This window comes from Culex pipiens, chromosome 2, assembly GCF_016801865.2.
Source record: "Culex pipiens pallens isolate TS chromosome 2, TS_CPP_V2, whole genome shotgun sequence".
NCBI classification, from domain to species: Eukaryota; Metazoa; Arthropoda; class Insecta; order Diptera; family Culicidae; genus Culex; species Culex pipiens.
In genome coordinates this window covers 6,928,801-6,955,184 of record NC_068938.1, presented here as the reverse complement: position 1 = coordinate 6,955,184, position 26,384 = coordinate 6,928,801, and the positions used below count along the sequence as shown (strand labels likewise).

Sequence of the window (26,384 nt, the reverse complement as noted above, 5' to 3'; positions counted from 1 at the left end):
AGCATACGCTGATTCATGTTGATGCCGAAATCCGTTAAATTGAATGAGATACAGAGCGAATTATAGTGAAAAAAGATGGACAACTTCACCTTAATAAATATTTTTATTTTGTTATTGCCTAAACTTCATAAGATTGCTATGAATTTAAGGTCATACGGGAAGGACCGTCATATTGATTCCACGTAAAAAAAAAATAAAACTAAATTTCAATTTTCAAGGCTGATTGTCGAAACAAAAAGTATCGCAAAATGTTTTTTTATCATTGCATTACTACCATGAAAAAAATGCAAAATATCAATAAATTCTGTGCCGATCTGTGGTCCCGAAATTCATTTTTTTTAAATATGTAAAAAAAATTTACAATTGTTTTACAGTCTATTTTGAATAGTTTACAATCGATTTTACATTTTTTTTTCCATGAAAAATTAAATTTTGGTCGGTATTTTTTTTTCCCTCTATTTTTTTGATAAATTTTGCAGGAGGGGGACAAAAACTTGAAAAAAAAATTAGCAATGGCCTTATCTGAAATTGAGTAAAAAGCAAATGACCAAGAAGGTATAAGCTGCCTGAAATAAATGAATTAACAACAACGGTACGATTACGATTACGAACTGATAATGCAAACTTCAATTTTTTTTCTTACTCACAAAATCTAGTCAGTTGATAAAATTAAAGATAAAATCAAAAAAAAATTATTTCTTGGAAGAATCGCTTATGAATTTTTACAGGTTTCTTTGCAAAGAAGAGGGTAAAACATTTAACAGTACAGTTCGGACTCAATTTTCCGAAGTTCTATTAACCGAAGCTTTGAATGGGACTTCGGATTATCGAATCATGAATAAAAAAACTCGCGATTTTTAACCCCAAGTTCGAATTCTGTGACCTATTTTAGTCAAATTTTAATAGTTGATAGCCTAATATATTACAAAATCCATTTTTTCTACATTTCACCACCGCCGTTTTAGCCGCCATCTTGGATTAAAAAATTCTAAATGAAAACAAACCCGGGCAGACGGTAATAACAACATTCATGCCATTTCAATAACAAATACTGTTAAAATAATATGTTATTGTTACATGTTATTGTTATTTTAACAGTATTTGTCATTGAAATGGCATGAATGTTGTTTTGGAATATTCTTGCAAAATCCATTTTTGCATAAGAGTTTAATAACAGTTTATGTTATCATAACACAATTTGTTATTGGTCTGATATTGGTTTAAAGCCAAAACAACTTGGGAATAACATTTTTTGTTATGGAAAAATAACTCCAACTGTTATTGGGATGATCGGATTAGTTGTTATAATAACAAAAAAGAATAACAAAGATTTGTTTGAAGAATAACTCAAAATGTTATTAGTCTGTTATTACAATAACAATCCAATAACAAAAAAATCATTACGACGAATTTGTAAATCGAAATCTGGTGGCCACCCTGTTTCTGGTCTTTCTTGGTCCCTCGCGGCCTCGGTGACTGCTCCTAGAACCCTGCGGAGCTCGGAGGGTCATCTTTATTCCACTCTTCGTGTAGCTTGTGGTTTGGGAAAAAAAAAGAAGTAAAACTTGACCTCCCAAGCCTAGTTATTAGTAGGTGACCAGGGATTCATTTTGGATGTTCGGATTAGAAAAAAACGCCACCTTTTTGCTTACTCTACCAGAAGTAGTGGGATTTTTATTTTTCATTGTTTTGTTTCTGTTTTTTGAAGTTATTATTCTTTTCAGAATGTTATGACATCATCGCATCGCTTGCTTGCTTGCAGCAGTAAGTAGTTTTTTTTGTTTTGTTTGTTTTATCGTACCTTAGGTTTATAATATATATTTTTAAGAAAAGAAAAAAATCTATTCAATAAAACTCTGTTTTTGGCTGGACTCGTGCCCTCGCAAAGCGTGCAGTGGTACATATTTGTTGATTTTTTTTTTATATGGCTATATTTTTGTCGTTTTTGTAAGGGTAATTTATGTTTTACGTGTCAGTTGATACGTTGGATGGTTTGTTTTTGGTGAAATCGTGTACGATTTTAGCAAAACTAAATTGTCCTCCAACATACAACAGTTACGTGTGATTTTTTTTATTCTCTGCTCTGCTCTCTCGCTAAAATCTAACATTTTTTTCAGATTTTTTTGTTTGTACCACGCCGCACCCTTCAACCATTCAGCGGACCGGAGTGTTTTCGAAATGGCTCTTTTCCACAAATAAATTCCTTTACGTAAACACAACACAAAACGTGTATGAACATGTGAAAAAAATAAACTTCGTTGCGTGTGGATTATTCTTGAGGGGAAATCGTCGTTTCGCGCGATGCCACACCGTCTTGCAGTCCACGGGTAAGTTCCGTCCTGAAGAAGGAACAGACCTCTGGACTCGTTCGCAGGGCATCACGCCGATTCCCGGCTTTCAGTGTTTCGGAAAAGAAGTTGCAAACGCCAGCTCCGATGTCGGGCGGTCGTGTTGCATTGTGTCTGTCACTTTGCTAGAACACGTTTTATAGGCAGCTCTGTGAGCCTAGAATTTAAATTTATGGATTTTAAATTCTAGAAACACACAAGCCACACAAAGTGAGGAGATTCGGTAGTTCTCTCTGTGATTATTTTGTGATTTTTTTTTTCGACGTGTAAAGTCGACGCTCTGAATGTCTGTGACTTGTTTGTAAAACTAATCAAAATAACGCAAAATTCATATTATCATATTGGCAGTTTCTCTCACGACAACTTCGCAATTCGCTTCGCCGAACCAGAGTTCGGCTTCCTTTTTTTATTTTCTTGTTCCAAAAAGCACCATTCGATTCTTACAATGATATTTAAAAAAAATAGTATTGCCATTTTAAATGCTAGAGTGTGTGCTCGATTACGCGCTCTACACGTCGACCAATTTTATTTTTTTTTGAAGAAATCAAAAATGATTCAAAATCAAAACGTTACTCGTGATGATTGGGCATAATCCAAATTCAACGAAGTTTCAACTTGCAAATTGTTTCTTTTTTTGTGATTTCGAAAAAAACGTTTGGACCGATTTTTTTCACGTCATACAACGAATTTTGCAGCAGGCAGCGCCGGGCCAAAAGGTCTCGTGCTGGTCGCGCACTTGATGGGGTTCCTACTGTGGCCAACCGGAATGGTCTAGCTTTGGCGGAGGATTGCACGAGGTCCAAGGTTTTGCTTTTTAGTTTTCCAACTTTTTTTGACGTTTTTCATTATTTTTTTTATTTTTTGCTGTAAACACTATGTCACTGTTAGGAATACAAACTACTATTTGTGTGTTTCTCTCAATTCGAAATAGAGTGTGTGTGTTTTTTCGTGTAAGCGTACAACTAATTGAAGAGAAATATTGTTGCGATTGTTTGTTTCTTTTTTTGTTTTTGTGAGTTTGTAAAGCAAGACTGGGACCTAACTAGGAAAGGTGGCAAGTGTGAACAAATTCTGTTACAATTTTTATTTTCAATATCTTTGAAAATTTTGGATTCAAAATCTGGCTTTTTACTTTATAGAGAGGGGGAAAAAAACCTGGTTGCATCACAATTTTAACGATTAACACGATGGGGAGGAAGAGGAAAATACTTTCCTGCACATAAATATGACACATTCCGGAATTTGCTTTGTTCCTATCTGCTACACCAAACAAAAATTGGAGTGAAAGGGGGAGGAAGGTAAATAAACTTACAGCTGTCACGATGGGGAACTTAAGACACCTAGGACACGGTTTGTTTTAAAAAGTAATAAGAGGGGAGGGGAAGAATAGGCTTTCTAAAGTTCTAGCTTGGCTTTTTTTGAAGCAGCCGGCGAGGCCTCGTCCTCGTCTCAGTTCAGCACCAGCTCCTTGGGCTCCTCCCACGGGAAGCCTTCGCGGCCAAAGTGTCCGTACGTGCTGGTGCGCTGGTAGAACGGTGTCCGCAGCTTCAGGTCCCTGTGCACAAAATCAAACACCGGTTAGAAACCAGACCAAGTCGAGAATCAACCCCCCTCAGACTACTCACTTGACAATCTTGCCCGGACGCAGGTCAAAGTTCTTGGCGACAATGTTGAGCAGTTCCTTCTGGCTGTACTTGGAAGTACCGTAGTCGAATACTGTGATCGAGAGGGGTTCGGCGAGGCCGATGGCGTACGCCACCTGCACCAGACAGCGCCGGCAGATGCCGGCCTTGACCAGGGATTTGGCCACCCAGCGGGCCGCGTAGGCCGCCGAGCGGTCCACCTTGGTAAAGTCCTTGCCGGAGAAGGCACCGCCGCCGTGCGCGCCCCACCCGCCGTACGTGTCAACGATAATCTTGCGGCCCGTGAGGCCGGCGTCGCCCTGCGGTCCACCGATGATGAACAGTCCGCACGGGTTGATGTGAACGATCGTGTTCGAGTCAAAGTACTTGGCCGGGATGACGTCCTTCACCACCTTGTCCATGATATTCTTGCGCAGATCCTCCAGCGTGATCTTGTCCGAGTGCTGCAGCGAAACGACCACGGTGTGGACGCGCTTCGGCACGCACGCGCCCGACTCGAACACGTACTCGGCCGTCACCTGGGTCTTGGAGTCCGGACGGGCCCACCAGAACTCGCCGCTGCGGCGCAGCTCGGCAATTTTGGCGTTCAGCCGGTGGGCGAGAACCACCGTCAGGGGCATGCACTCCTCAGTCTCGTCGGTGGCGTAGCCGAACATTAGGCCCTTTTGGGGAGTTGGGAAAACGGTAATGAATGTGTGGTTCAAAATTGTTGAGCTTTCAAAATTGTTGAAGTTTAAAAAGCGTTTAATCATGCGTTAGAATCAAGCAGTTATTGGCTAATCTTAAAAATGTTACTTATTAGTTTAGAACCGTATTAAGTGGCAACTCCCTAATCCTCCCTTCTCGATGGTAGAGCTCTCCATAGCACTATTGACGGGCAACAACACTGCTCCTGGTCCGGACAAGATCAAGTTCAGCTTGCTGAAGAATCTTCCGGACGTCGCCAAGCAGCGTCTGTTGAATCTGTTCAACACGCTCGTGGAGCAGAACGTAATTCCACACGAATGGCGACAGGTCCGGGTGGTTGCCATTCAAAAGCCCGGTAAGCCGGCGTCCGATCACAACTCGTATCGTCCAATCAGCTTGCTGTCGTGTCTACGCAAGTTGCTGGAGAAGATGATCCTCGACCGCCTCGAACCATGGATGGAACGAGAGCACTTGCTGTCAGACACGCAGTATGGCTTCCGGAGAGGCAAGGGAACAAGCGACTGTCTAGCCTTGCTGGCCACAGGAATCGACATAGCCCGTGGTAAAAAACAGCAAATGGCTTCTGTCTTTCTAGACATCAAGGGTGCATTCGATTCAGTCTCCATCGAGGTGTTGGGAGTAAAGCTGCGGCGGAGCGGTCTCAATCCGACGATGTGCAACTTCCTCATCAACCTGTTGTCAGAAAAACACATGCACTTTGTGCAAGGTGATCTGGCAATCACCCGGATAAGTTACATGGGTTTGGCACAAGGCTCACGCCTTAGCCCATCCATGTATAACTTCTACGTCAGCGACATCGATGATTGCTTGACCGGAGACTGCACCCTTATACAGTACGCAGATGACGCAGTGGTCTCAATCGCTGCCAAGAAAGAAGTCGATCTGCTAGAACCCTTGCAAGAAACCCTGAACAACTTGGCCCATTGGGCAGTTGGAAAGGGTATTGAATTCTCTCCGGAGAAGACGGAACTGGTCGTTTTTACGGGGAAGCATGAACCGCCGCAGCTCAATCTTTCTCTCTCGGGAAAGACTATCGAGCAGTCGGACCACTTCATGTACATGGGTACCATCTTTGATCAGAAGGGAACATGGGGGAAGCACATTAACTACCTGAAGCAAAAGTGCCTGCAAAGAACTAATTTTCTGCGCAGCGTCTCTGGCAACCGGTGGGGTGCTCATCCTTCTGACCTGCTTCGACTGTACAAGACAACGATACTCTCGGTGCTGGAATATGGCAGTTTCTGCTTCCAAATAGCTGCAAAATCACGCTTGTTGGTTCTCCAGCGGATACAGTACCGAAGTCTTCGCATTGTCTTGGGATGCATGCATTCAACTCACAACATGACCCTCGAGGTCTTGGCGGGAGTGTTGCCTCTGCGAACTCGTTACTACGAACTGTCTTACCGGTTCCTGATCCGGTGTGATTACAGGAATAAACTGGTAATTGACAACTTTGAAACGTTGCTGAACCTTCACGTTGAGTCTCGGCGCATGCTTCTATATTATGACTTTATGTCATCGTGGGAGTGGAGCCCGAACACAACGGCACAGCGCACGCCTCCGTTAACCAGCAGCACCCTGATTGGCTTCGACACGTCCATGAAAGCCGATACTCGCGGTATCCCAAACCATCTTCTGCGGGGGGTTGTACCGTCGATCTTCGCATCAAAGTACAACCATGTTCCTCCAAACAACAGATTCTTCACCGATGGCTCCAAGCTTGACGGCTGTACGGGCTTCGGTGTTTATCATGAATCTTATCAGCTGTTCTTTAAGTTGAAGGACCCGAGTTCGGTTTATGTCGCAGAGTTAGCCGCGGTTTACTGCGCACTGCGAATCATCGAGACCATGCCACCTGACCACTACTTCATCTTCACCGATAGCTTTAGCTCTGTTGAGGCTATCCGGTCTCTGAAGCCGACCAGGGAGTCTACGTTTTTCCTCACGGAAATACGCAAGACTTTAAACAACCTGGCGGCTCAGTCCTTCAGCATCACGGTGGTGTGGGTCCGCGCTCATTGCTCGATTCCGGGTAATGAAAAAGCGGACTTGCTCGCCAAGAAGGGTGCTGAGAGTGGAGACATTTTTGAAAGGCCAATTAGCTTACACGAATGTTACGGTTTTCCGAGGCAGCGTGCGCTTCTGGATTGGCAAAAACAATGGGACGACGACACCAAGGGACGTTGGATGTATTCCATACGACCTAAGGTGCAAAGAAAAGCCTGGTTCAAGGGGATGGACTTGACGCGTGGATTCATCAGAACGATGTCCCGCCTTATGTCGAACCATTACTCGTCCAAGGCTCATCTTTATCGTATCAACATGAGTGATACGAACCTTTGCGACTGTGGGCAGGGTTATCAGGACATCGACCATCTCGTATGGGCGTGTCCAGATCACCATGTTCACAGAATTAAGTTAAAAGATACCCTCAGGGCCCGAGGAAGACCACCAGAAATCCCGATGCGAGACGCGTTATCTCAACTAGACCTTGATGTTCTCTATCCGATCTATCAGTTCCTCTTAGATTCCAAAATATCCATTTAGTTTTTCTTCAGTTAGTTTTCCTTCAGTTAGTATAACTCGCCTTCACACAAAGCCGTCGTTTCTGGTTTGCACCGGAAGCAAAGCAAGAACGCCCCAGCAGCTGGACACCGAGTTGCGGCTGAGGACAAAACGCAAAGGCCAGAAGAGCCAACCAAGACCCCTACACAATCCCCCTTCCCTTCCTACGCCTTGTCTTTAACATCAATCCCTTCCCTACTAACCCCGAGTAGGCCGCGGGTAATCGGCTCCCCTCCCACTAACATTTACACACAAGATCCTCTGTAATTATTAAGTCAAATGTAATTACAAAAGCCGACTCGGTCCTAACCAGGTCCCAGTACCGAAAAGGACCTAATAAAAATAATTTTATGAAAAAAAAAAAAAAAAAATAAGTGGCAACTCCATTAAAACGTTGAATCATTGAAAAAAATGTATTTTTTTGTAATTTGTATTTTTTTATTCGGTACAGTCATCCCTCATTTTCGGAACAGTTTACAGATCGGCCAATGTTCAACAAATCATAGAACATCGATAATTGAACATAATGATTTGCTTTTACTTTCATGTGAAAGCTTTCCTTGCGATCTTTCGATTGATGTATAGACAGGCTGAACATTTTTACGTTTTATATCAAGTTTTCAAAGAAAAACATTGACCCTTGAAATCCACAAATTCGGAACACTTTTTTCTTACGATGTAAACAAACTTTTTTTTTCTCTCCATGAGTACATAATTTTTACAAAATAATGACTTCGCACTCTGAAACCAATAAAACTCATGCTTAGTAATGTTTTATGAATGGTCTGATAACTTTTTTTGTGAAAATATCAGTTAAATTCAGGTGTTCCACAATTGTGGGAGACACAATAACATCCCACAATCATGGAACAGGCAATTTGGAGGCGGTGTTTTGCTGCTCTGGATAAAATAGTCTGGAAATTTAGTTTTTGTTTAAAAAGTAGGGGAAATATACCCATTTTAATCACTCTAAGCCGTTCGACCAATTCTCATCACTTTTGCCGTTTTCCGCTATTAAATCAACATTTTCTGATGTATCAACAATGTAGAGTTGCTTGCTCACTTTTACTTGAGCTATTTATTACTTTGGAACAGTCAAAAACACTTTAGGAAAGCTGTAATTCATGATCAAAGTTCTGATAAGCCGATAATAGAAATAGGCTGAGAAAGGGCATATTTCCCCTACTACTGTTACTAGTGAAATAGCAAGAGAATGTCCAAATAAAGGCCATAAAAATAGCAGGGTCGGCAGAAAAGTTGCATTTTGCATCATATTGACAAATTACCACAAAAGTGTTCCGAATATGTGGGTGTTCCGAATATGTGGGATGACTGTAGCTAGAATTGATCTTAAAGTCTCAGAACATACCATGGACCTAAGCATGAGAGCATCTCTCTTTTTTTCGTTTCCTCTCGCTTACTCAAACTCTACTCTGGTAGTCCAGAGAGAGGGGAGAGGAGAGGATTCGAGATAAACGAGAGATGCTGTTATGTTCACTGTCTTGAACCGGAAAACAGACGTTTATTGAAGAGTATATCTTGCTGGTACAGCTTTGTAATAACAACTTGCCGTACCTTAAGAAGATAATTCCTGATCGATCGCAAAGTTATAGGTTATAATTAGGCTTAGTGATTTTTCACGCTCAAAAATTGCAAAATTCACGGGGACCTCAATTTCAAAACACCAAATTTCACGCAAATTTCGCGGAACTTGAAAAATGTTAAAATAACTCTGAAAATCCTTTGTTTAAATCACAGAAACAACGATTTATGCTTCACTATATATTATTCTTCAATAAACTAAAAAAATCTTCACTAAATTTGAATGCAACGCAAAAAAATCCTCCTGGTTTATGGATGGGCTCTATTTTTATATATTTTGAAACAAAATGTAGGGCACGCGTATTCTCATTTACTGAACTGCTCTTATAATATTCAACTAATAATGCTAAAATTGAGAAGAATGAGTAAAATAAATTGAATTTTCTGCGACGAAAATTTATATGTTTTTAAAATGTGATTCTAAAGATAAGCAATACCCTTCATTTTATTTTGAATTAATTTCTTTTAATTTCTTTCAAAACTATACCTTTTAAATGAAATAGCAGTAACATTTTTAATACAGCGAATGAAAATATTACTAAATTTAGTTGGATTCAAATAAAATTCAAAACTCTGAACATTTCTTCAAATGGTTCAAATCATATTGACACACATATATATTCAAGCTTTTTAATTGAAAACTAATAAAATTTAATTAAATAGTCTTTTTGGATGAAATATTTATTAAGTTGTTATTTAAAAAAATGATTTGAGAAAATTGATAAATTTCACGAATTTTACGCCGTCCACGAAATCGTCAAAAATCACTAACCCTATATTAGTAATTAAACCAGGGTATTCACTCGCTTAATTCTACAGTAGTTCATAAGATTATTTTTATTCCTGTTTGAGTTTGATAAATTATTTTGAGAAAAATCGTTACATTTTCACACAAACATGAAATTTCACGGGATTTCGCGGAAAAAGCCAAATTTCGCGAATTTCACGCTGTCCGCGAAATCGTGAAATTTCACTAACCCTAGTTATAATTAAGACTTTTTGATGAAAATAATGATTTTTTTATTTAATTTTTTCATCACTTCATGTCTAGTTCCCAGAATATTATATTTTTATTTTCGATTTTTTTTTTTTTGTTAAATGTATTTTTTAGGAGACTAAAAAGACATCTTTTGAGCCATAGTGCATGGAGGTGCAAAACCTGGTTCCATGGATATGAATCTTAGAAGAAGAAAAATTCAAAAATGTCGAAAGTGCGGGCAACATTTCTTTAAAGTGCTAAATAAAATTTGCACCATTTTGGAGTTATTGTCACTGTTGGGTTTTAATTTTCAGATTTTTTTAAGCTTCATGAAGGTAAGCCAACCCTATTAAAAATATCCTTTAATGTTTGTCCCGTTTAAAATTAGTATTCAGTCTGCAAAGACGGTGTGATTGTCTTTGTTTAAAGCTGAGAACATTTCCTAAATTTTCGGTCTGCCACTTTGAGAATTGGACAATTGGCAGGATTGTTAATATATCAAAATATCAGCTCTCAGCAACTGCAACTATCCCGCCTGAATATTCATACCTCAAATACAACTGCTCTTCTCTCCTTTTTGAAACTCTCAGCGCCGAACATAGCCGAACACGATTTCGTGTTTACACACTCGCGATTGACATTTTCTTTTTCTCTCTCATTCCCGCTTCCACGATCATCCTACCGCAACAGCGTTTAACCACAAAAACCGCCACAAAACCAATTTCGCAAACGCAGTTTAACGGGACGTCATGCGTGGCCGGCTTCTAATCGCCATCTCGCGTTCTCACATTGCAGTTTTCGGAGAGATTGAGAGACTCAGCGGTGAGAGCGCATAGTCGAGAAAAAGGGAAGGAGTGATAGAGAGAGAATGCCATCGCTGGGAATCACGCGAATCAAGAAGAGATCTCACAAGCTATGGTGACGGTCGCTATACTCTCGGATGTTTTTGGTGCAGAGATAATCAATATCAATTTTTATCACTCACTTGCAACACTGACGATTCGTTTTTTTTTTTTATTTTACAATGAAGCATAACTTTTGCAAAGGCCTTCAAATGAATAATTTTCCTTATTGCACATTTCAGAAAAAAATTTAAGGCATTTTTATTGAAAAGATCACAAAAGATTTAATTTTTAACATTCGAAATCGATCCAATAGGAGAAATGCTCGTATGTTTGGCAGGTTTGTCGAACATCTCTCACATTTTATCAAATAAAAAGCATATTCCGAAAAATCATCGATAATAATGAGCAACAGTATAACTATTGCCTTGAGCTATAACATAAAAATGGTACACTTTCATCAAAAAAAAAAATCTAAGTACTTTTCGATTGCAGTTCGATTTTGCTTTCACCCCTTCCTGCCCTGAACAAAATCGAGGTTTTTAAAGGTTTTTCTTTATTAGTCACTAAATTGACAAAAATAAATGAATTTTAGTGGCTCTTAGATAACATTCTACATAAAGCAGTATGTGTGATTCGGGTTGGTAAAGTACACTGCCGATGATATACAGTCCAGACTCGATTTTCCAAAGTTTCGATTATCCGAAGGTTTGTATGGGACTTCGAATAATCGAACCATGGCGTTTTTTTTCTTACATTAAACATCAATTTCGAGTGCTGCGACCCTATTTTAGTAAAATTTAAATATTTGATTACCCTTAAGCATTTTTTCCAGGGCTGTGGAGTCGGAGTCGGAGTCGGAGCCGGAGTCGGTGGAGTCGGGTCTTTTTGGGGACCTGGAGTCGGAGTCGGAGTCGGAGTCGTCAAAACTCGAACAGCTGGAGTCGGAGTCGGAGTCGGCTAAATTTTATGAGCTGGAGTCGGAGTCGGAGTCGGAGCCGAAAATTTCTGATAACCCGGAGTCGGAGTCGGAGTTATCTAAAATTCAACTTTTTTTTCATTTGTTCAGTATTTGTTATAATGCAGGTTAATTCGCAGAACTTCTTATTTTTGTAATTTTTTTTTAAGTTGCATACATTATATTTTTTTCATGAGATTTATTAGATGCCATTATGTTTTTGGAGCATTTGTGTTGTGATTGAAATGCTCTAATTGTGTTATTTCACTATGATCACTATATGACAACCTGTTAATCCTCTCTAACCCAAGAATGTAGTATCATAACTTAAAAAATAATAGACAATATTGGTTTTGTACTCAGAAATATTCAATTGATTCTTGACTGCATCCTTTTGCCTATATTTATGAACCCTTTCAATTCAAATTTGACCAAATTTAACCCAGTTCTTTCTGAAAAAAGTACACACATAGTCAATTTTATCCCGATAGCGAATGTATTGTAGGTTTTATGTTAATCATTTTTGAGGAAAAAAGTTACGAGGTAAATTAAATTATTAAAAATTATAATCACTGTTTTTGGAAATCGAAAAAAAAATCATTGACTCTTCCATCAAATAATCGAAGATTATAACAATCTATTACTTGGAACTCAACATAAATGCGCATATAACTAATTATAGTAAATCAAAGTGTCGTGTTTAAAATATTTGGAACGGACAAAAAATATTTAAATATGTTGTTAATTTTGAAAAAATCATTGAATATGTTAAATATATCGATTATATTTATGTTTACTATTTCTCTACTCAAATCTGAAAGTGTCGATCCTTAGGCAAGCTATATTGATATCGTTGCAAATTATTGTTCAACAAATCTCAAGATTTCAAAACCATAAACGAAAACGAAGTTGACTTTATAGCTGTCGGCCACCATTGCTAGTACCAACCACTAGTGTCTTCCTTTTTATCTACAAGGACTTCGCCGCCCTGGGCTCCTAAGTGTATGAAAGTATGGCACGGAGCGACGGCGCCGAATACCCATATTTACACAAAGAATTTTAGAGCGCCCGCCGCGGGATTCGAACCAGCGACCTCTGGATTGTGAGTCCAGTGCGCGGTCCGATTGATCCACACGGGCGGGGTCAAAACCATAAAGGACATGATAAAAAAATGTATAAATAAAATGATAGGATTTGAATTTATTTTTCAAATATTATTCAACCAGTAATAATTTTCTCATAATGTATATGTCCCAAGCCAATATGACAAAAGGTGATAATCATTGCAAACCAACGTACCTAACAAAATCTTCTTGGAAAGGTAGCTTATGGGGTTCTTTTTAAATGTCCGTGACCTAGAAAGTATATTAACCGTATTTTTTCAAATTTTATGTTTTTTTCATATACAGTCCAGACTCGATTATCCGAAGTTTCGATTATCCTAAGTTCGATGATCCGAAGGTTTGTATGGGACTTCAGATAATCGAATCACGAAATTGTTATTTAAAAACCAAGGTGACTTTGATTGTCACTGTGCTTCTTATAAATGTCAGCCTAAAAGTGAGCAATATATATGTTATTTTAATCGATCATCAAGGCTAGGTTTCTTTTAATGATTCATTACAAAAAATAACAAATAAATATTTAAATTTATTAGCTTTTAATAAATAAGTGTAAATTTGAGGTTATGTAAATAAATCCATATTTACTTTCAAAATTGTTCTTCTAAAAATACCTTCGAAACCTCAAATATTTTTTGACATCTGTTTAAATAACGTAAACAACTTGTAACCTAGATTTTTTTTCCGTTTTATGATTCGAACTTATTTTTCTTGAGAAAAACTTGACACTTAGAGAGTATTTAGATAATCCTATTTATCAATGGTTTCAAAATAATAATTAACTAATTTTTGAAATAATCAAAAATATGTGGAGTCGGAGTCGGAGTCGGAGCCAACAATTTGTTGAAAGCTGGAGTCGGAGTCGGAGTCGGAGTCGGCTAGAGTTGATAGGCCGGAGTTGGAGTCGGAGTCGGAGTCGGTTGGAGCTGAAAGCCGGAGCCGGAGTCGGAGTCGGAGTCGGCTAAACTCAGAAAGCCGGAGTCGGAGTCGGAGTTGGAGTCGCTTGAAATGTGACCCGACTCCGCAGCCCTGATTTTTTCAATATGTTAACACCACCATTTTGGCCGCCATCTTTGATTAAAAAATTCTAAATCATTTTAGAGTCGTTCCTGGGTCACATCGACCATAAAAAATAAGGCAGCAAAAAAATATTCTTTTTCGTGATTCGATTATCCGAAGTGAAATTTTTCTGAGGCCTTCGGATAAACGAGTCTGGACTGTATTGCATTTTAAAGTCAAAAATGAGTGATGCTCTAGTGTAACCATAGACGTTAGAGAGTGAAAAAGTTTTTTATTTGTTTTGACCAGATGTTCGATATTTTCCAGAAAACACTATTTTTTCTAAAATTCCTATCTCCTAAACCAGATGTTCCACCATTACGCACTATGGCTCAAAAGATGTCTGAATGAAATCGAAAATTAAAAAACTCTGAATAAAAATACAATCAGCTAAAATCAATTTAAAACGTATCCTCCTGCGTTTAAATCATTTTTAGCATGTTTAAGTTTGCTCAACAATCTTTTAATTTTTTTAAAAATTTCCTGTGTAGTTTTTCTTTTTTCGCTAAAATTTTTGTTTCTGTCAAATCTAAATTTTTTTCTCCATTTTTCAATATTTGTTTTTTCGTTATAGACATTTTACCACTTTTGTGGCATTCATGTCATATTTTTTAATAATGATTTTTGAAATTTGGCCCACAATCACAGAAATCTAAAAATTTAGCCCGCCAGTCAAAAACTTTTGGCACCGTTGCTTAAAAACTTATATGGAATCATTTACTCTTGGAGAAATTAGTGTCAATTATGGTACACGATAGAGCCCATAAATTGTAAATTCAATGAAATATGAAGCACGATAAGTAAAATGCTTCTCAAAATAACTTGTACAAAAATTTACCCTGAAAACGCTCCAATTTTTAAAAACATTGGCAAAGTCACATAAAACCAACCAACCCATAAATTTTCTAAAATTTTAAGAGTTCTTCTTTTCAATGCTTTTTAAAGATCAAAAATTTGTTGAAATTCGTAGATTTTTGGTGATTTTTAAAATCGAAGCCCGTCTAAAGGCGAGGTTGGGTTGTAGAGGGTTCAGCAACCATGCGCACCCCCTTATTTTTGCTACCTCATGGATGAACGTGAGTGCGCATGGTTACTCAGGATTCTACTCGCTTTCATACTTGAAATTTACAATTTTATTTTTTCGTCTAAAATTAACTAAAAATCAATTCTGTCTATTGGAGCGTGTTCAAGGAATCCAAATCTATCATACCATGATGAAACTGAAGAGTTTACTGACATCAACTAAAAAAAAAGTCGAGTTGTGTAGTCGGATTGTTGCACAAAAAGAGCGATGTCATATTCTTGGCCGGATTTTTGATTAGAACGCTTGTAATAAGCCAGTGTTTGAAATCAGTATTATCCACTACAATATTTACGATAAGCCAAAAGCTATTAAACTCCAAAGTTATTATAAGTAATTTAAAAATGTCTAACGAAACATGCAAAACCAAGAAGATTTTTTAAAGGGTAGTAACAATTAATCTAGGTTTCAGCTACTCTCGTTATTCAATCCATCATATTGAGGATTTTGTTTACTCTTATGAATTTAATTTCAATCTACGCCAATAACACGCAAATCGTCCGATCAACAAGCCCGTCAACACGCAGATTACGCGGGCCCCGGAGACCACGTTTTCTTACATCATAATATTTTCGCCTTTCCGACACTATTTACAAAATATTTGTTTCTTTCCCATTCCGAAACGCATTATCATTTGACGTGGTCGCCGATCCACGGGGGGTAACCCAGTTATCAGCGTTGTTGTTTTGCTTGAAATTCTAGATTATTCGTTACCACCACCAAGGAGCCACAATGAATAAGCAATAACCTTAACCAAACCCCCAAAAAATGAAAATCATACGATGTGATAGGATGCGATGTGTGATGAACCCTTGACGCCTTTAGCTTAGCCAATAATCTCTCGCATGCAGGATGTCGTCTGTGTCAATGTCCGTTTTGTTTATAGTTTGTGTGTTCGAGCGTGCGTGTGTTTTGAATTTTGATTGCCCCCGAAAAAAGCATGCGATAATTTTGAACCTCCACGAGCCAATTATAAACCTTTTTTTTTTTGTTTAGACTACTAATAAAGACAGAAGCGAGATAACCCAGCGAGATTTGCGTGCTAATTTACAGATTTAAAAGTAAAGGAAGGGAATCCTTGGTCGAGAGAGGGAGAGATGGTGCAAACAAATAAAAAAAGAACTCTAGTTTACTTAAATGATCCTAACCTGATCTCCGGCGCCCACATCCTCTTCGATGCGGTTCACATGCACTCCGTCCGCAATGTTGGATGATTGCTGGTCCAGCGCAAGCAACACGTTGCACGTTTTGTAATCGAATCCTGTTAATGCCACGAGGTATGTGCATGCACGATGTTTTTGAGGGGGGGTTGCAAAAAGTAAAAAGTAAAAGAGAGAAAAAGACGTTCCTCAGCTTATGAAATTTAAACGCCTAATTTTGAACGCCACGCCAGAGGCCACGGCGCGGGGTCAACGGAATTTACGTATCAGCTTCGCTGCGACCTTTGGGTAATCTCTATCGCGCGCGCGCGCGCCAGAACAGAATTAGTAAACATGTTCGCGTGCCCCAAAAGAAAACAACGATTCGAGTGAACACAGCGACCGGAGAAGAAACCGCTGAGATTGGCAGAATTCGATCCTGGACGACGTTCTTGGGTTGATGTTGCCGAGCCGATCCGATGACGACGAATTTGTTTATCCAGCGCATGGCGAAGGCTTCGAGACAACACAGCTGAATTACACGTGCTCGGACACAGTGTCTACCGGAGAAATGGGATCCCCCGACTTGACGACAACAGCAACGACTTCGACGACGGAGGAAAACCGGACGTCAGCACTATCGATCTGGTTCCAATTTCTTCCAGCGAGCAGACATAAACTTTGGGAACGTGCTGAACCGGGAGTTTCCCATGATTTCTTTGTCGCACATGCAGCAAGAGTCAATTTACCGAAGGTAATTTCCCTTCGAGGAGAAGAATTGCATCAGCCTATTCGTTCCATGCTTATGTAAATGATGAACCAAGTTAGAGCCAACCCACGGGGGATGTCCATGCAAACCCACTTCTTTCTATCGCGCTGCCCTCGGTGATCTTGGGTTTCAGTGTTGTTGTTTGGCATTAGAGTCGAGTCCAGCTCTGGCAGAGTTAGAATGATTAGATCGAGAAATGAAGGCGCAAAACAACACAACAAACACACAGAGAGAGACAATCCAGCTAGCATCATCCCCCTTTCTGGATCAGTACCTGATCGCCGGCGCCCACATTGTCCTCATCGCGGTCGATGTGCACCCCCTGGGCAATGTTTGGCGACTGCTGCTCGATCGCGACCAGCAGATTTAGCGTGCGCCAATCGAAGCCTGATTGAGTAGAGGAGAGGCAAACACGAGTTCGAGTTCCAAGTTCCGGGAATGCAAATCAATTTAATACTAGGAAACTAGCAAAAAAATACCCTACCTTTGGACGAGTCATCGTAGCCGATGTGCTGGACGGTGTCGCGGACCACCTTCTGGTAGTCGATGACGGCCTTCGAGGTGATTTCGCCGCACAGCAGAATCATGCCGGTTTTCGAGATGGTTTCTAAAATGCAAATAATTAGTTTGTTGTCGCTAACCTGTGAATCAGTAGCTTACCGCATGCAACCTTTGCGTTGGGATCCTGCTGCAAGTGTGCGTCCAGAATGGCATCGCTGATCTGGTCGCACATCTTGTCTGCAAAAATAAGAAAAAAAAAACTTGTAAGAATCGTCTCTATGGTAAACAGAAGATGGTAGGGCTGGCCGCCCTCAGTTTTGCATCGAAGTAGGCTCGTGTTGTCATATGGTCAAAACATTTCTATTTAAAGAGCGACAAATCACGAACTGAGAAGGAATCAAAACAAAAGTTTAGCCGCTTTGCGGCGTGTGCTTAAAATAGAAAGACTAAACTAAACGACAAAAATAGAAAACGCAAACAAAAACAAACAAAAAAAAGGGGTTGCGGAAAAGATACCAAAAAGAAAGCAATCGCCTCAGTGGTGGTGCGAAAAATCTTTCACAACGACAAACAGAGCAAACCTGCGTCAACTCATGATGACCGAGCTTTAGAAAACGCTGCCTCTCCTGATAAGAGGAACTAAACCGCGGAAGCACAGGGTCATCTCGTCAAACCTACGTAGGCGCTGCTGTACATTTCAAACTAGTCCGCAGGCCAGTCACACGGTTTTGCACGCGGCGAGCAGCCAATCAATCATAGCAACCACCCATCTGGGGAATTGTGCGGCAAACCACGTGTTTTTTTTTTTGTCTAAACTATCGCGCGGCAGAGGCGACTCGCGGTGAGGCGGCCGGCGCAAGCAAGGTGAAACACCACGAGGAAGAGAAAATCGATAACAAAACTCGTTTTTTTTCTCACTCTCTGTCTCAACACCGAGCAAGTGTGTACACGCACACACATGAGGTGAGCTCGGTGCTTCGAGATCCATCACTACCACCCACAGCCGGATAGGTCGGGCGCCAACCCGTTGCGGCAGTGGTGTCAGAAATTTTTTGGAAGTATAAAATTCCAATGAAAATAGTATTTCGTATTTCATAAGTACAAGTAGAGAAAACATTTTTCGAGCAAATGACGCAATTGGAACAAAGGCGTCTATGCAATATGTCCTTCTACCTACTTCTTATATGTGCACGTGCGAATTTATCTTCCTTGCAGCCAACTAACTAAATTTCAAGCAAAACAGTGTAATGTGCCAATGCGGATTCGTAAACATTCACTGACGTAGGCTGCTTGTTTTTAACTCCACATTGGCTCAATTACATTGATTTGCTTGATTTGAACTATTTTAATGCTACAGTCGAAGAGAGGTGTCCACTTGGTTTATGAATGGTCCCTAGTAATTACGTCCCCTAAATCCAATTATTACCCACTATAAAAATCAGGGAATCAAAATGAATTTTGGTTCAAAGTTGACCAAATAAAGTCTTTACGCTCCAATTCTAGTTTAAATTATTTAATTCTAATTTACAAATTATTTTTTTTTCCTCTGTTCTGGAGGTTACTTACAGTATGTCAAAAAAGTATTTACACCCCTTGGGCACTATGCACATATTGTGATGAAACATGTAAAAAATTTAAAGTTTGACAGGAACCTAGTACTACGTTTTGTTCAGAAACTCATGCCAAACATTTTGCTACAAAAAGCTCATGAAAAGATGATTTCTATAAAAAGTTATATAACAAATACTATTACGAAAATAAAAAAGGTGCAAAAAAAGTTTGTACACCTTTCGAAAAATTAACATAAATAATGTTATTTGTTGACAAATCACCATAAATCCAGTCTCCCAACTCCAAATAGGCATCCTTGACTGATTAAAAAAAATAATTTGGATTGAATATAAAGTTTACTAACTACTTAGTATAAAAGTTTATATAACTCTGGAAATTCTATATAAAACTTATGTAAACTTAATTTTGCAAACTTTTAATTCATCTAAATGTCAATATATTACCATGAATTTGCTAAATAAACATTTTGGAGTGGGTATAACACCGTTTTGGGGGTATTAGTATCGATAGAATAGATTTTTCGTTGGAATTTCGTACCAACCCGGAATTACGTCGTAGGAAAATCCGCCGGCATCCGAACCGGTCCACGATTCACAAGTCAACCTTTGTGGAATCGGAAAGGGCATAAAATTTCCGATCTTTTGATACCCAAACATCTAGGTTTTCTTTAAAACCTACGTTTTTAAATACCTGGGCAAAAAGTAAGTTTGATCCACGAGAACAAAAATTACGAAATTCCATACATTTTTGGCAGGTTGCTCAAACGAAACCATAACAACGTTTTTGCTTAGGTATTTAAAAACGTGGGTTTTATAGAAAACCTGGATGTATGGGTATCAAAAGATCAAAAATTTTATGCCCTTTCTGATGCCACATAGGTTGACTTGTGAATTGTGGACCGGTTCAGATGCCGGCGGATTTTCCGACGACGTAATTCCGGGTTGGTACGAAATTCCAACGAAAAATCTATTCTATCGATACTAATACCCCCAAAACGGTGTTATACCCACTCCAAAATGTTTATTTAGCAATTCTATGGTAATATATTGACATTTAGTTGAATTAAAAGTTTGCAAAATTAAGTTTAGATAAGTTTTATATAGAATTTCCAGAGTTACATAAACTTTTATACTAAGTAGTTAGTAAACTTTATATTCAATCCAAATTATTTTTTTTAATCAGTCAAGGATGCCTATTTGGAGTTGGGAGACTGGATTTATGGTGATTTGTCAACAAATAACATTATTTATGTTAATTTTTCGAAAGGTGTACAAACTTTTTTTGCACCTTTTTTATTTTCGTAATAGTATTTGTTATATAACTTTTTATAGAAATCATCTTTTCATGAGCTTTTTGTAGCAAAATGTCTGGCATGAGTTTCTGAACAAAACGTAGTACTAGGTTTCTGTCAACATTAAATTGTTTAGATGTTTCATCACAATATGTGCATGGTGCCCAAGGGGTGTAAATACTTTTTTTACATACTGTATCTTATTTTATGTTTTTCTAGTTCCATGTTTAGTATTTTTATTTTCAATTATCTTGTTTAGTTTATGTTTGTTTCTGATAGTATTTGGCTTATTCTACCACCTACTATCATTACATGTTGACTTTCCAGTTATTTTCATGTTTTTACTGTGCTATAGAATGTTACAGTTATCATTTAAAGTGTAAAAAATGCGTAGAGGCATGGTCTGGGACATCACAAAAATTACTGCATACTTATTTTTACATAAAATAAAAGAAATGTTAGTGAAAAACACAGCCAAAGTTGACCCCAAAATAAATGACATTTTTAAAGCGTTACTGAATCCACCTTTAGGTGGTTGGTGCCTTCCTCTAATTTATAAAATAATTCAAACAGTGAGTAATTTCTCAGTGAGGAAGGCAAAAACTTGGCAAAGTCACATAAAACAAGACTTGAGTTTTTTATTAGGTCCTATAAACATATTAAAGACAATAGTTTATAGGACCTTTACAATAAAAAACTCTACAGTTGAAACTTCCAACCCAACTTTTTTCCTAAATTTTAAAAATTCTTCTTTTCAAAACATGTATGGGGATTTGTGTAGGATTTCGATATTTAGAAAAAAATCACGTTTCATACAACAGTCCAGACTCGATTATCCGAAGCCTCGATTATCCGAAGTTTCGATTATCCAAAGTTCAATTATCCGAAAGGCTTGTATGGGACTTCGGACTTTAGATAATCAAATCAAAAATAAGACAACATTTTTTTTGTTTTTTTTTCGTGATTCGATTATCCGAAGTTTATTTTTTACATTTTTTCCAAGGCCTTCTGATAATCGAGTCTGGACTGTATATTGAACCGGATCCTCAAAACTGGTCTTAAACGTAATTTTCAATGCGTCCATCCCGGAAATTTCCGGAACAAAATTCCCGGGATTTTTCCAAAACCGGGTTTTCCCGATTTTCCCCAGTCGGGGACGTCAAATTTCAAAAATATCTAAAATTTAACATTGATTGGATGTAATTTTATTTGTTTCCGTTTTTTTACGTTTTCAAAAACCTTTTTGAAGCTTTTCTAGTCATGTCATATAAAAAATTGAATAAAAAAAAGGTGCAGGTGGTTATGTTACTCATGACCAGTATGACAAAGAACTTTGCAAGATCATTGTTGAAATTTTCGATTAGAATGTCCGGTCCAAATTTCCCCATGATTCCCATATAATTACGTCTTATCAAACTAAGGGGACGGAAATTGCAAGTGGAGCTGAAATAGAATTCAAGGTGAAATCAATCGACTTTCACTCACCACTCGAAAGTTACCAAGATGCTGAAATGTTTTTGCAAGGCTGTTGCAAGCAATCGGCGGCAGGAAAGTAAATTTTAACAGCAAACATTAAAACTGCCCTTTTCAGGGTTCTAATTGATTACAAAATAGTTATTTTAAATTTCCAGGAACAGATTTTCGCAACGGCACAAAAAATTTATTACTTCAATTTATTTTTACTGCTTAGCTTTAGATAATGGCCAAATGCAACTTTTCATGTCCAGTATCGGAAACCATAAAGTTTGATACCCATATTACCCCAACTTTTATGGTTCGGCAAATGTCCCCCATCGGAACATCCGCGGGGCCTTCGGCCACTTCGCATAGTGGCCACTACTGCCGAAATGTCAAATTTCATGTCCAGTATCAAAACCATAATGTTTGATACCCATATTGCCCTAACTCTTACGGTTCGGCAAATGTCCCCCCATCGGAACATCCGCGGGGTCTCCGGCCACTCCGGATAGTTGCCACTACGGCCGAAATGTCAAATTTCATGTCCAGTATCAAAAACCATAAAGTTTGATACCCATATTGCCCCAACTCTTACGGTTCGGCAAATGTCCCCCCATCGGAACATCCGCGGGGCCTCCGGCCACTCCGGATTGTGGCCACTACTGCCGAAATGTCAAATTTCATGTTCAGTATCAAAAACCAGCCCGCGTTTGTGTGTATGTGTTGATAATTCGGTGCTCTTTTAAGCACCAAACTTGCCACTCGATTTCCCTTCCGCACACACAAACACTCACTACCGTACCCAACCAGATTTTTGAAGAATACTCTTTCGTGTGAATTGGCTCTGAAAAGGGCCATTTTAACGTCCTATGACGCTGATAAAATCATGCGATGATGACACTCCAAGTTGCCGGCAATTTTCCCTCCCGCGCCTGCTCTGCGTCTCTTTCCAGAACAATTCTCTCCTTCCTCTCGGCGGCTCTGCTGTGCTGCTGCTGCTTCTCGATCCTCCTCGTGCAAAGCTTCGGACTTGTTTGAGCTTCGACCGGTGGCGCGGCGCTCTTTTATAACCTCGCTTGGCTGTGATGGCTCGACGTTTTCGAAGCAGTGGCAGAGAGCAAAATTTGCTAAGTGCTAGATACTTGAATCTGATTAATGTGTTCGGGAAAGGTTGCGCTCAACCAATCAGCGACTGGGATTACTCCGGTCTGATTTTTTATTTTCGTCTTAACTTTTAAGTACTTTAACAAAGTTTTATCAACTTTACGAGGTAGTCTACTTGTACTTTAAGACTTCCTCTTTCGTTTGGTAGGTAAAACATAAAGATTGTTTGAATGGGGGGGAAGATATAAGCATTTGAAAGACGACACAAATCGTTACACTTTCGCTTCGCGAAATTTTGGATTGACACCCGTATACAGTGCCCTTAGGACAAAGTTCTTTGTCAAAAAAACATATTTATAGGAGACAAAGAATTTGAATCACATTGGATTTAAAATTTTGGTTCATTTAAAATCCAAACAAAAAAAAAATATTCTGTTTCCCGGGATCCCGGGAATTGATAGATCATTGTTTGCATCAAGACGCTGTGACGAGGAGTTCTTCATTTTTGAGCTAAATTATATTTTTTTCACTGGGCCTAGAAAGCCTTATTATCAAAATAACCACTGAATTCCTAATTATTTCCAACTAAATCCGAAAGGGCCGAAAAGCTATAAACAATAATCAGACAACGGCGATTTTGTGCCCTTGCAGTTTTCTCCTATATTGCCTTTGGAAAAAGCCCATCGTGAACAACATTCAAACAATTAAATTATTATTGTGAAAATCAACATAAATAAAAAAGTATTAAAGCAGGGTAGATAAAAATGGTGTATTTTGTCGTTAGATCAGTAAAAATACCGCCAGTCAAGCTTTCTTTTCAAATAGGAATTAGATCATAAAATAAAATATAAATTGCTGATATTATTGTTCACAACGATAATCCTTTTTTTAAATAAACACAATGGCATTTTGCCCGACCACAAAGAGTTTAAAATAGATCTTTTCTATTGGGTTATATGAGTATTTGATTAGTGATGTTAATTTAATGGATGATGAATTAAATGGGTTTATTGTGGATTTGTTTTTGGTGAGTTGTTGGAATTGTAAATGTGTGTTAGGATAGGGGTTTTTTAGATGGGGTGTTTTAGGTTTGAAATTTATGGTTAAATGGTTGGTTATAGGAGTTTATGTATTGTGTGTGTTTAGTTGGGTTGAGAGAATAGATAAGGAAAGTATGGTAATAAAAGTGGTGAAAGGGAGGTAGTATTGTAGATAAAAAGGAAGTAAATAGTGGTTGGGTATAGAAATGGGGGGAAGAATGATTTTTTAGTATTAGGAGGTGGTTTGGTGTGTTGTTGAGTTTTAATGAGATAGGGATTGTGTTTGTTGACTGTATGTTTTTTAAAGTAAGAGGTTATTAAATTTAGAAGATAAGTTTTTGTTTTTGTTTTTTATGGAAATGAACTTTTTTTGTGTTGTTAAAAAGTTTGTTATTAGACGTTTTGATGGTTGGGTATTGATGGGTTATGTGTTATCAGAATATGTGTTTGTTGAATTTTATGTAAAGAGTATGATAAAGGGTGTTTCTAAGTTAGTAAAGTAATATGTTATGGGTTTTGTAAAAGTGTTGTTGGTGTATTGTAAATGGAATTGTTTGTTTGTTTTTTTCAGAGGTTAGGGATGGTGTTATATGTTAACTTCTGAGAAATCATATTACCTGTTTAACGAATGAAGAGATGAGGTAATGATTTAATTATGACTGGAAGATTTATGGTTGTGGGAAGATGTTTATAGCATTTTAATGGTTTTGATACTAACAATAATGGTAATGTTATGAAAGATAAGATAGCAGAGGAGTTATAGAAAAATAGAGGGAGAAGAGTTTTTATTATAAATGTTTGTGTGTTTTGGATTATAATTTGTTTATTGAGTTTGTTTTTTGATTAGGCATATATATATTATTAATAATGAGTGTTATACCTTAAGAAGTGGAATTTGTTGAATGTAGGGGAATAGGGATTATCGATAGTTTATTGTTTGTTTTTAGGAAATTTATAATATTGGTATTGAATTTTCATGTTTTTTTTTTTATTGTTTTTTTTTTTTGTGGTATATTTAATAGAAACATGGTTGAGTGTACGTGAGTATTTTATGAAGTTTAGTACATAGTATTTAATAAATATTGAATGAATAGGAGTTGGGATGGTAGTAACTTTATTATTTTTGATAGAAAAATAAAGAGAATGTTAAGTAAGAAAAGGTAGTGTGGTTTTTGAAATAAATGAGTATATTTAAAACGTAAAAAGAGAGAAAATAATTTAAAAAAACTAGAAAAAAAGTAAGATGTTGAGCGAAGTGTATAAGAGGTGTTAGGATATTAGATCTGGGTTTATGGTTTAATTATAAGTAAAATTTATTGATTTGAAATACAGCAGAGGTTGAACTTTTGAAGGGGTGGACAATATTAGACACAAACTAATTTTGAGGGGAAGAATATGTTGTAATATAAAAGCTGGGTATGAAAAGTGAATTAAAGGTTAAAGAAATTTAAAGGGAAGATTTGTTAAAGAAGAATGTCTTAGGGGTGGAGAGTTATGTGGGGGATATAAAAATATGATGGGTTAGTGTGAGGATTGGTGGGTTGATGTAGATGTTTAGTGGTGGGTGGTGGGGGAAGGTGGTTAGTTTATGAAAATAATATTGATGAGATATATTTTATGAATGATGGGTTGGTGGGGAATTGGGAGATTTGGGGAGGTTAGTGGAGTATGCATTTCACGACGAAATGGGGCCCTTTGGCGGCCGATTTCGCGGCTACGCGTGTGTATGAGTGTGGCCAGAGTGCTCTGAAAAACCGCGAGGAGCGCCGCCGAATGAAAATAACACGCTAAACATAACCTCGAATTCACTTCGTTCGTGTGCTCCTCTCAGACATAAATTTCTTGGCCTGCTTCGACGGCGGCTGCTGCGCGATTTTTTCGCGAATGGCATTGAGACTGGGCGAATTTTTCGTCTGAGAGATTTTCTTTCCCCCTCCCGGGAACGTACCTGGGTGGCCCTCGCCGACCGATTCCGACGTGAACAGGAACGAGCAGCCGTCCTCCATCTCGTAGCCATTGTGGCCATTGCTGGCGGCGAATCCGTTCGATGACTTGGTCTGCGGCATTTTGCTTCTTTTTTTTTGTACGGTAGTCACTCCTTGATTTTTACTTTTTCCTTTTTTCGAAAAAAAAACTGCAGCAGAATTTCTTCACCACAAACTCCTCTTTCCCAGGTTCACCGGAGCACTTTTTGCACCTCACTCCAAACACCGATTAAACACGATTATCCTTTATCGCACCGCAACAGTAGGCGTTGAGTTGATTTTCAACTTTTTCTTAGGAAAATTTCTTAAAACTTTTCTCTAAAGCACTCGCGGGAGCCTTGCGTTGCGCGGCCCTACGTCTTGTCTATGCAAACTTTTGTGGAAAAGAGAACGATCGGAACGAAAATTCTGGTTTCGAACCCAAAGAGAGCAACGTGCGGCGAGGAAAATCCTCTCTCGTGAGAAATAAAAAAACAAAACTATCAAAACTGACAGTTACACGCTTATCGGGAATCACCCACAAAAAGTTACAAGTTGTTCTTTCTTCAACGCACTGAGAAAAATCACAACCAGCAAAGTCAACACTTGATGCTAGAAAAACCCTGAGCAAGATGTTTTC

At 38.4% G+C, this 26,384-nt stretch overlaps 1 protein-coding gene across 3 annotated transcripts; it reads right to left on the bottom strand.

The window, feature by feature from the left end:
- Positions 1-1,641: 1,641 nt before the first annotated feature.
- On the bottom strand, positions 1,642-26,384 carry LOC120423392 (S-adenosylmethionine synthase). Of its 3 annotated transcripts, none has more exons than XM_039587178.2 (6): positions 25,729-26,359; positions 17,475-17,552; positions 17,299-17,421; positions 17,089-17,201; positions 3,974-4,653; positions 1,642-3,903 (listed from the first exon to the last, which is right to left on the bottom strand). In XM_039587178.2, exons 1-6 carry the CDS (start codon positions 25,844-25,846, stop codon positions 3,798-3,800), a joined length of 1,218 nt encoding a protein of 405 aa, XP_039443112.1. In that variant the 5' UTR covers positions 25,847-26,359; the 3' UTR covers positions 1,642-3,797. The 3 variants fall into 3 exon arrangements, with proteins under 3 accessions (XP_039443112.1, XP_039443111.1, XP_039443114.1); XM_039587177.2 differs by lacking the exon at positions 17,089-17,201 and adding an exon at positions 16,055-16,167 and having other exon boundaries at positions 25,729-26,347; XM_039587180.2 differs by lacking the exon at positions 1,642-3,903 and adding an exon at positions 16,055-16,167 and having other exon boundaries at positions 4,438-4,653; positions 25,729-26,384.

What these genes read in the sequence shown, in the direction of transcription:
- LOC120423392 (XM_039587178.2), bottom strand. Translation starts at nt 25,846, where the DNA reads ATGCCGCAGACCAAGTCATCGAACGGATTCGCCGCCAGCAATGGCCAC. An exon ending in CAACGCAAAGGTTGCATGCG is followed by an intron (nt 17,422 to 17,474) that starts GTAAGCTACTGA and finishes TTTGCATTTTAG; the next exon opens with AAACCATCTCGAAAACCGGC. An exon ending in CTACGATGACTCGTCCAAAG is followed by an intron (nt 17,202 to 17,298) that starts GTAGGGTATTTT and finishes CTACTCAATCAG; the next exon opens with GCTTCGATTGGCGCACGCTA.